The sequence below is a fragment of the Nakaseomyces bracarensis genome (genome assembly GCF_045282275.1).
Source record: "Nakaseomyces bracarensis strain CBM3 chromosome Unknown Scaff12_0, whole genome shotgun sequence".
Classification (NCBI taxonomy): domain Eukaryota; kingdom Fungi; phylum Ascomycota; class Saccharomycetes; order Saccharomycetales; family Saccharomycetaceae; genus Nakaseomyces; species Nakaseomyces bracarensis.
This window is the reverse complement of record NW_027263958.1, coordinates 166376-177464: the sequence shown is the minus strand read 5'-3', so window position 1 is coordinate 177464 and position 11089 is coordinate 166376. Positions and strand designations below refer to the sequence as shown.

At 35.5% G+C, this 11089-nt stretch overlaps 5 protein-coding genes across 5 annotated transcripts; 2 read left to right on the top strand and 3 right to left on the bottom strand.

Annotated features, from left to right (window-relative positions):
* Nucleotides 1-267: 267 nt before the first annotated feature.
* SWC7 (Swc7p) lies at nt 268-648 on the bottom strand (the record flags this gene model as incomplete). The annotated part of the gene is made up of 1 exon (XM_071053691.1): nt 268-648. One exon carries the CDS (start codon nt 646-648, stop codon nt 268-270), a length of 381 nt encoding a protein of 126 aa, XP_070910103.1.
* A 299-nt stretch (nt 649-947) lies between these two features.
* On the top strand, nt 948-3584 carry VAC14 (Vac14p; the record flags this gene model as incomplete). The annotated part of the gene is made up of 1 exon (XM_071053690.1): nt 948-3584. The coding sequence occupies one exon, from the start codon at nt 948-950 to the stop codon at nt 3582-3584; it is 2637 nt and encodes an 878-aa protein (XP_070910102.1).
* A 160-nt stretch (nt 3585-3744) lies between these two features.
* REH1 (Reh1p) lies at nt 3745-4971 on the bottom strand (the record flags this gene model as incomplete). Its single annotated transcript, XM_071053689.1, has 1 exon — nt 3745-4971. The coding sequence occupies one exon, from the start codon at nt 4969-4971 to the stop codon at nt 3745-3747; it is 1227 nt and encodes a 408-aa protein (XP_070910101.1).
* A 1219-nt stretch (nt 4972-6190) lies between these two features.
* Nucleotides 6191-9217, bottom strand: STE23 (metalloendopeptidase; the record flags this gene model as incomplete). The annotated part of the gene is made up of 1 exon (XM_071053688.1): nt 6191-9217. One exon carries the CDS (start codon nt 9215-9217, stop codon nt 6191-6193), a length of 3027 nt encoding a protein of 1008 aa, XP_070910100.1.
* Nucleotides 9218-9626: 409 nt separating this feature from the next.
* On the top strand, nt 9627-9878 carry ECM19 (Ecm19p; the record flags this gene model as incomplete). The annotated part of the gene is made up of 1 exon (XM_071053687.1): nt 9627-9878. One exon carries the CDS (start codon nt 9627-9629, stop codon nt 9876-9878), a length of 252 nt encoding a protein of 83 aa, XP_070910099.1.
* Nucleotides 9879-11089: the final 1211 nt, after the last annotated feature.

Sequence of the window (11089 nt, the reverse complement as noted above, 5' to 3'; positions counted from 1 at the left end):
TCTTGCTAAGCAAATAAATTTTTTTTTTTTTTGTCAAAGCTAACAAACGTCATCGGGGAAGATGAGCTGAGAAACTCTTTGAGCTCAGAAACTACCGCAGAAAAGATGGTTTGGAAAATTCTCCCACCACAGAAAAGGCTGCACAACCAAAGCAACAGGTAAAAACGTACACTAAGATATATCATGTGATTTCTTCCGGGTAATAAGTTCTACAGCCATGGTGCTGGGCCCCACCGGCAGCAGTCGTTGTTAGTCTTTTTAAAGCTATCATGTCTGTGTGTAGGTATTGATGATGGCCTTGGTCTCGTTTCTTATCTTCGGTAGGTCGTCTTCAATCTCGCTGATACGCAGCGCGTAGTAGTGGTTAGCCAGCGTGACCAGGGTCACGTCTTCCCTGCGCAGCTCAGGCACTGAGGCAAACCACTCCTCCACCAGGAACCTAAGGTTTCGTAGCGTTATCTTTGCAAGCTCTGGCGCGTACATCTTGATCATTGTGTGGTTCTGACACTTCGTGAGCACCTCGGCGTCTATCACAGGCTCCGCCATAAGCTTCTTGATATCCAGGTCCTTGTCTCTGCCGACAAGCGAGTGCTGGTGCTGTAAGATGATCTGGAGCACCAGGAGTACCATGTTACTACCATACGTCATTATTTCTTGATCTTCTATTTGCGTTTACTGCTCTTGCATTGTAATTTAATATTCCATTTTAGATAAAGCTCTCTTTTTATTTTTTTATAAGCTCGCCTTCAAGCAAACAACGCCAAAAAACCCAACCTTGAATTGAAATCGAACCATTGATCATCTAACATATTTGGCATTTACTACCCAAAACAACTACAACTACTTACTTGTATAGGAACTACTTGCTTAACAAAGAGGTATTCTACGACGGAAGAGGGAATTGGTAGAAGACTGGAGACAAAAAGACCTTAACATCAAAATAAACAATGGAGAAGTCGATCGAGAAAGGTCTGAACGATAAGCTATATGAGAAACGTAAGGCCTCAGCTTTGGAGTTGGAGAAGCTGGTGAAGCAGTGTGTTCTTGAGAATAACTATGAGAGGATAGAGCAGATTATAGGGCATCTGTGTAAGGATTACGCGTACGCGCTACACCAACCCATGGCTCGTAATGCTGGTTTAATGGGGCTTGCCGCCACTGCGATAGCGTTGGGACCGGGAAAGGTTGGTACATATCTGCCTCAGATACTTCCACCTGTGTTGGCTTGTTTTGGGGACCAAAATGATCAAGTGCGGTTCTACGCTTGTGAAAGTTTATACAACATCGCCAAGATTGCCAAGGGTGAGATACTGATATATTTTAATGAGATATTTGATGTTTTGTGTAAGATTAGTGCAGATACGGAAAATTCTGTGAAAGGTGCTGCGGAACTCTTGAACAGACTCATAAAAGATATAGTAGCAGAAAAGGCATCTAATTATATCAGTGTGGTGAATAATGACCCCAATGATCTGCCTCCTGCAACTAGAACCGATCCTGTCACTGGAAATGTTTATCAAGAGCACTACGAACAAGATAATGATCTCGCGTTCTCACTTCCAAAATTTGTACCCTTGCTTGTCGAAAGAGTGTATGCTATCAATCCAGATACCAGAATATTCTTAGTAGAGTGGATTAAGGTTCTATTAGACTCACCAGATTTGGAGTTGATCTCATATCTTCCATCATTTTTAGGGGGATTGTTCACATTTCTTGGTGATGCCCACAAAGATGTTAGAGTTATAACAAAATCCCTTCTGGATCAACTACTTCAGGAAGTAGTAAGAGTAGCTACTATCCATCAAAGGTTAAGGGAGTACAACTTAGCTAAAGAGAGAAAAGAATCTCTCGATAAAAAGTATGACTCAAACCTTGCAAAGAAAGTAGATGGTGCATTAATTGCAGAGAAGAAGAAATCTCTACTAAACGCACTGGGTTCTTTATCTGTTGAGGATGGTCAGTTGACCTCTAGTACTGAAAATCTAGAAAACATTCAGGCTGCTAATGTTGGTGCAAAATTTGAAGACGAGCATGACGGTGAGGAATATATCCCGGGCCAGGACATACATATTAATTTTCCAGAGATTATTGATATCTTGTTGAATAACTTAGCATCTTCGGAAGTCGACATTCAACTTATTGTTTTACAGTGGATTGACAAACTATTAACTCTCTCCACCACAGATTTTATACCGAATGTTCCAAGAGTTTTGTCAGTTTTATTGAAACTACTTGGCCACCAAGATGAAAAGATAAGAGACCTTGCTAAAGATGTGAATGAGAAATTAGTGGTCCTGTGTAACAATGAATCAATTATCTCAGTTGAGGATGAATCTAATAGCTCTATTGCTTATGGTGCTATTGTGAATAGTCTCTCCCTGCAATTCTTTGACAGTCCTTTGGGATCGAGAATAGCCTCGTTAGATTGGTTAATGCTGGTGTATCAAAAGGCACCTGAGAAAATAATGGAACACAGTGAGGGTTTATTTCTAATAATATTGAAATCGTTAACTAACAAGGATGTAACACTATTAGACAAAGCGCTAAGTCTATTGAATAACATCTGCTCTGATTCAAACGATCAATACCTGAAGAAATTTCTTAAAGCATTTATTGATGGTCTGAAAAGAGACCCAAAACTCTTGAAAGCTAGAGCGAATTATGTTCTGAAACAAATCAGCATCAAACTTGCTACTGAAAGGGTGTACAAGATTATATCATCCATACTTGAAGAAGATTTCGATATCATATTTGTTAGAATGATGATACAAATTATGAGCACAAATTTAATGACTGCATCTGAATTATTTAATCTAAGAAAGAAGCTAAGAAATAATGATGATATTATGTTCTTCAACATGATCTTCAAATCATGGTGTTGTAATCCAGTATCAGCCATTTCTTTGTGTCTGGTAGCAGAAAATTATGAACTAGCTTATCTGGTACTTCAATCGTACGCTAATCATGAACTAAAAATAAACGATTTGATTCAATTTGATATTCTAATTCAATTAATAGAATCACCTGTATTTTCTAGGTTGAGATTGCAGCTATTGGAGCAAGATAAATACCCATACCTATATAAATGTCTATATGGCATTTTAATGATACTACCGCAATCCGAGGCATTTGAAATACTAAATAAGAGGCTTTCTAGTGTAAATGTTTGGTTTACTCAATCAAGTGTACAGGCAAAAAACACCTTTTACAAACAGAGTAACAGAAGTGGTGTTTCAGATGCTAGCACTAACAGTGACTTGTCACAACAACGTTCTGTTAGCAATAGTAAATTACATTTTATGGACTTACTGGATCATTTTAATAAAACTATGGAAATTGATTACTATTCTCATAAAGAAGGTTCTGGTATAAAGGAGACACATTTAGGCTTTCTCGATGGATTCAACAATAACAATACACCTGAAAACTCAAGTTTTAAATCGGAAGTATCTGTCAGAGATAACATCAGTAATAAGGATGCCTTTTCTGATAGCGGGTCTGTTAGAATACGTAATAATGATAATTCAGGGATAACAAGGAAAATATCGGGGAAATTTAAGAAGTTTAGTGGAGTTGGTCCCTAAGGCATCTTTTCCGAGTATACTACATATTAACGTTAAGAAAAACATATATCTACTATCTTCATATTATTGTTTAGATATACAAACTCTATTTATAATTAATGTTATATGCACATATGTTACCACACAGATATATATATTTGAGATAGTAGATCCAAACAACTCATTGTAACAATGGATCTCTGAAATGTGGTTGGAAATTGACTCTCTTAACCTCTTTTCTAATGCTTTCACTGGCAGCTTTTTGTTCTAATAGTTGCATTTTCTTCATTCCCTTTTTGTATTGTTTTTCAGTAACCCCACTGATCATTCTTCTATCAGCAGCTGTTACTGTTCTCCTGCTATCATTTTGGTCAGGTGGTAGCGGAAGATTTTGTCTGTAGTATCTTTGTCCTCCTCTGTGTCCTAATCTTACACCTGTGGGTAAAGTCAACTCAGAACCAGATTCGTCAATGGTAGCAACGGTATAGTTCGAATTGATCCCGCTATCATCATCGTCATCGGCTTCATTGGTCTCCTCTGATGTATTTTTAGAAGCCTCATGTTCCTGTGCTTCTTCTAGGGAGGAGAAATCGTAGAATTGCGCAACTACTTCACGCTCCTCTTTGGTTTCATAAGGAAGTTTGCAATGACGCTTAGAGTCCATATGGGCCCTGGTGCTTTCTAGACTAGATCCAACGTAGTTACAACACATACAGTTAAACTCTACTAGCATTTGGTTGATTAGAAATTTCAGAAGCCCATCTAAATCAACAAGATAACTTCTTTCTGGGATATAAAGACCGTGAGATCTGAACATATGCCTCAAGTTTCTCTCTATATCCTTATTCTCGGAACCACAATATATACATTGTGTTACACTGAATTCGTTAACATTCTTCTTTTCATGTATGTGATCCTCCTCGTCATCTGTATCATCTTCTGAGGAAGTTGCATAGTCATAATTGGAATCACTGGTGAATCCGTACTCTGACGCTGTGTCTTCACCAAAATCAGTGGTGTTGTACTCACTGGTAGTCAAATGTGACATCTCAGAAGTCACTGAATCCGTAGAAGATACAGTTCTATGCAGTTCATTTTCGGTTTCTTCCTTCTGCAATTGCTTAATTGGGCCCTTATCGTTCTTCTTCTTCTGTTTCCGCTGCTTGTGACCATTGTGATCCAAAGATTTCAGTATGGCGAACCCAAACTCATCGACCTGATGTTCTTTCTGCTCCCTCTCTGAGATTTGTACTTTCTCCGCAAACATACCAGCAGAGATTGGGGGGAGATCAGCTACTCTTCTCTTCAAGTTATAACGGTGCCATTCGGTTTTCATGTGATATCTCTGGGAGTCACTAGTCTGAAACTGAATAACACATGAATTGCATGTAAACGAAGGGGAGCTCATATTGAGTTATTTTTATTATTACTATTACCTGGTTCTCTTGTTTGTTATATATAAAGCTTGTTAGATCACCAGAATAAATTATATATATATTTGAACTTTGGGAGCAGTGACTTGGTGATTTACATAAAGTGCTTGCACTCGATGAGAATCGCCACTGCATCCAGCAGCCGCATCTCGGGTCGAGATCGTGAAAAAAGTTACCCGTATTAAGGGCGTTCTTAATTTATCGGTGTTATACATAATACCGGTCACTAACACCAGGTCTATGGGTGTGCTGTAACATGCCTGTGATATTCACTTCAATATATGTCACTTCAATACTTTTCATTTCAATACTATTCAAAATATAATATATTCTCTTCATGTTAAAGTATTGATGATGTATTAGAGATACTATAGTATACAATTTGTATTAGATTTAACTACCATACAAATTCATGTAATTTTTGGTAGTGTCGACATCCAAAACATATAAAATTATAATAAAATTCACCACATCAAAATTTCTGTATTGCCACACAATAGGAATTGAAAGTCAGAACATTATAATATAATAAAGCAGTAGTATTCTGTCATACAATCACTTATCCATGTACCTATCCAATACCAGCTTATTGCTGTTAATAATACGTTTTCCATGGCTAACTACAATACCTAATCCACATAGATGTCATAATAAACGATGATGAATTTTTTTTTTGTAAAATTTTAAAAATTTTGAATTTCTTAAATTTTCGAAAAATTTGTGGTATAAATAGAGCTTAGGCATCCACTTCTATTCACTAAAAGGTATCATTGGTTTATAATTTAGGAAGTCTTTTTTTTACTTTGTTCCTTTTTAAGAACCCTGAATCAAAAATAATACAACGGAAGCATGCCACAGTCGACTAATATCTGTCTTCTAACAGCAGTTGATTGCCAGTGTTTCAACTTATGAAGATTGAAATACTAGCTTCCAAGAGGAATAATTTTATATTTGGACGGAAAAGGAAGCTCTTATCTATGTTCCCTCCCCAAGGAAATAAATAATGGGGAGGTACTGTGGATTCAGGGTGTCGAAGGAAGTCTACATTTCATTTATAATTAAATCGTAATTTGCTCTTACTCTTGACCAAAATACTTTGTTGAAGTTAACCTCAACAATACAAGTAGAAAAGAAAGTGTTGTAGTCTTTTTATTTTAATTATACATATAATAGTTATGGATGAGTATTTGGTACTTAGGTGCTGTAGATCTCGAACTTCTTGGTAGGTTGACGCAATGGTGCCAAGAATAACTTAGACTTGAATTTGCCCACATCAACAATCTTCTCACCACTTGGATAGTGCTCGTTATCCAACTGGGATTCATCGATCTTTTCATTGACACATTGAGATTGCAAATTGACAATTAGTTTGGTAGTATCTGCTCCAACGATGTATTGTTTATAGAATTGAATCATATCCTCTCTAGTCAATTGAGAGACTAGAGATGCCTTTTTATGACGATGTGTGAAGTTATAATCACCTAAATAAATAGCTGCAACATACCTCAAACTTTCTTCTTTCATGTTCTTAAATTTTTGCAACAAGGTTTTACACAGAGCATCCTTGTGTTTCCCAAAGTCTTCATCGCTCATAGTTTTTAGAGTTTCTCCAAAATTTTTGTAGAACTCATCTATTCTCCATTCTAAATAAGGTGTAGTATGCTCTGATTGAATCAAAATTCTTATATTTGCTGTACCATGGTTGTTTAGACTAGAGCTGAATACAACGTAACCTAACTGTTCTTTAGTTCTCAGGACATCAAAACAAGGTTCGTGGAGCATCTGGGCAAAAAGCCCACTTAGCGCTGAAAGTTTCTCATTATAGACATCCAATTGGATAACATGGTGAATACAGGAGTTCACATTCCTTTCATCATATAGTGGCCTATCATAAGAGAATGTTTGGCCTTTTGGAAGAATATAAGAACGCAACCTACTTCCTTGCACATCTAAATTTTGAATAGCATCCTTTCTTATTAAATTAGAGACCAAAGAATCAACTTCCTTAGCTTCTTCTATTTTCAGATTACCATGAACCAGGGTTTCATAGAATACACCCTCGTAAATGGTCTTGACAAATACCCTCAATTGTTCGAAGGTCGACAATTTCACTATTTCCAGTTTATCAGCATTGGTCCAAGTTCTTTCATTAATAACACTATTGTACAAACCAGTCATTTGACTGTATGGAACTTCCATCAATTGGTTTTTCAAGTGGAGAATACTTTTATCTTTGAATACTTCAAATCTCTCCTTCGATGGATCAAAAGATTTAATACCTTCTAGAACTCTCCTTACGAGGATTAATAGCTTCTCGTTAAACCCAGAAACGGTTAGATCTAAACCTTGGTTGGTTTTGACAAACGATACATGTATATTGGCACATGCAGCATCGTATTGCAAGTTCTTCAAGTAATCATTAACCATTTGCACATACAGAGTTGTAAGCATGCTTGAGATTATACTAGAATGCGTATTAGGTAGCTTCAATGTAACATAAATATAACCACGAGGTTGCCAGAACCTATCATCTCTTTTGTACCAAAGTTTACTACAGATATCATCTTTTAAGAGATATGGCTCATTAGTTGGTTCAACGACATCGAATTTTTCAACTTCAAAATTGGTAGCAATAAATTCGTTAGGCCTTGGAAGATGCAATTCTGGATGGAGACCTGGTTCTCTAAAGGCTTTAATAAGTTCATCAGAATAATCCTCAACGTTGTATTCTGTACCATACCAATTTTCCTTTGCATCTACTTCGAAAGTTTTAGAGATTAATGTAATACGGGATGATTCTGGTTGTAAAGCATTAACATATTTTTTAATCAACTCAGGTTCGTATTTCAATAATAAACTCGAAGCCAACATGTTTTCAGGTGGAAGATAATAATCCTTTTCTAGTAACTTAGCTAAACCAGAAACAGTTTGAGAGGGGCTACCCTTTTGCTTAAATTTAAAGGTTGCTCTAGAAATATCTTGCAACTCCTTAAAAATCCACTCCTGTGGAAGTGAGTTCTTTAACATTTCAATATACTGAAATATCAACACTGCAATTTCTTTATAATGTAGCAAACCTTCATCTGTGAGTTCAATATCAATATTTAAAAAGGCATTACCATCAGAGATAGTGTGTCCACCAGCAGCAAGCTCATTAGCCCAACCCAAAGTTTTCAGATATGCAAGTAAAGAACCATCACCTTCATGACCTAATAAATGACTGAATATATGTGGAATTTTAGAATCCCAATTCTTTTCGAAGTCTGGTACAACGAAGGCAATGTCGAGCTTTCTTAAATCTTTAACTGGTTTGACTCTAATAATTTTTTGCAAATGCTCCTTTTCTAAGATTGTAGCATCATATATTGGCAAAGGACGATCGATATTAACTACGTCTTTAAATAGCTCATAAGCCCATTCCGATAGAGTATCTAGATCTTCTTTACCCAGAATACATAGTTTCATCAAATTTGCTGAATATGAATCCTTGTAGAATTTTAGTAATTCATCTCTGATATTCAACCCCTCACTCTTAGGGATTTCTCCTAAGGTTTTCAAGTTACCAGTAGAGAATTTGTGGTAAGGGTGCTTGGGATTGGAAAGGGACTTATCAAGTTGATACATCCTCCAAATATCATTTTGCAAATTCTTCTTGTTTTCACTGTCCACAGCATTGATTTCTTTGTCAGTTGACTTCTTATTAAACAACGGCGATGTAAAAAAGCCAGAAAATCTATCCAATGCACCATGCAAATGGTCAGAGTTAACCTCGAAGAAGTAATTAGTATTTTGAGAGCCCGTGTAAGCATTTGAAGAACCACCGTGCTTACTTAAGTAGCTAGAGTATTCGTTTTCATCAGGAAATTTTTCAGATCCCATAAATAACAAATGTTCACAGAAATGTGCCAACCCTGGTAGATTTTCTGGATCCTGGAATGCACCAATATTAACATCTAAAGCAGCAGCAGCTTTATCAGTGGTTTTATCCTGGATCACTAATGCCTTTAAATTATTTGGTAATTGAATATAACGATACTCTCTATCATCCAAATCTGGTTTTAGAAAGTTGACCTTCAGGTCCTTATATTTAGTTGCGGATGCCATGTTTCTTTTAAGTGCAATTGGTAGAACAGTTCTTTTCGAGATATTTTTATCGAATACAAATGAGAGGCTTTTTCTTCCCAATGAGACCAGAGATGTTCTATATACACCAAAATTCATATACAATAGAGGCAAAACCACAATTACCAATAATAAGTGATGCCGTAACAGTTTTGCTTTAAATCGTTTTTTGTGTTACTGTATTAAAATATGATGTTTGCAGAAACATTAAGAATACAATAAATGCATTTGTAATTAAAACTACCCTTTTTTTTTTTATTTTTTCACGCCTCCAAAAGAGCAAAAAACTTAAAAAGATCGGCAAATCTCAATTCTTCGACTTTTTGTGCTCTAAAAGAAATTTCTTTTGACACCCAAGGGTCTATAAAAAAAAATAAAAAATAAAAAATAAAAGGTTAAGATTAAGATCAAGGAAATCGCTGTACAGGGGGGATAGTGAAAAGACGAAAGAGAATTAAAAAAGAGCATAAAAAATAGTTAATCAAGACCATATAATAATAAAAAAAAAATGAGTCGTGTCAAAGGGTTTGATCTTGTTACAATTGGTGTGGTATCATTAGTCGGCATATATACAGGCGCTCGATTCTTTGAGCCACTTGTCGTTGGTCAACTAGAGAAAGACGGTCATTTAAGAAAAGATATCGAAGTTCCAAAGTACGATTCAGAGGGCAACCTTCTAATACCAGAACAAAACATACAATCTAATGCACAATTTCCACAGTCATCATTTCAATCCCCTCCAGATATACCGAAAAGATAATGCACAAATACAAACCATTAACATAAGGAAGAAACACGACTACTTCAGTAGTGCAACTTTTCTCTTGTTTATATCTCTCTGTTCATATATATTCCAACCAAGTACAAATTAAACAACAAAATCATTTTTTTATCACAATAGAGCATCAATCTCATAAATAAGCACTTACTTACCTTACTATAAGTAGAGTTCATCAGTATCTTTTTTCACATATGTATCAGTATAATATTTTATCATACATTACCTCAGTTTTATAATATAATACCTCATCATGTCTTTTCATCATATGTTAATATCCTAATAGTATAGTCATATCAAGTTTTATCAATACTTATAGAAGTATCAAGTTAAGTTCATTAGAGAACCTATATCAAGGGAAAAGAAAATCGGAAATCTTTTTTTCCCAAAATAAAAAAGAGAAATGTGGTCCCCTTTTATATGTGAGATTTTAGCCGCCGTTCTTTTTTTCCACTAGAAAAAAAAAGGGGTAATAACCTCAAAACTAAGTTAACTGAAACATTAGCCGCTGTTGTTTTGTTAAAAACAAAGAAGCATTAGCCGCCCATCCCTTCACTTATGTACTTTCCCTGTTACCCTGCAGCGTACATTATGACGTTTTTTTGTTTATTTTCAAATGGCTACCAAAAATAGTAGTCCCCCCATTTATTACCCGGGAATTCCCCTCGGCCCTTTTTTTTTTTTTTTTTTTTTACAAATGTAAATAAACAATCACAAAAAAAATTTTAGCATAGAATATGCAGTAGTAAAGAAGAAAGGCAACAGAAAAAAGGGCCCAACTACAGAAAGATAGAGAGAGCTGCTATTATAGCGGGTTACCAAAAAGCCTTAGAAAAGGGTGCTAGTGAGAAAACAAAAACAAAACAAAAACGCGCTGGGATCGAGAAAGGTAAATTTGGAAGAGCAATTGCCGTAGGAAGAAGTTTACATTTCTTTTTTTTTTTGTAATTTCAATGAAATTTGCAGTTTTTTTTTTTTTTTTTTTGAAATTTCACTACTAATAATAAGAAAATTTTTTTTATTTTTTTGCCCCAGTAAAGTCGAGAACGGAGAGGGACAAAAAGAAATTTCGATATAAGGATTTTTATAAATAAACAATATAAAACTGAAAAAAAAAGTCTAAAGGATTGATTTAACGATTGTTCTATTTAAAGAGGCTACTTTCTATTACAGATAATAGTCTTAAACTAGAA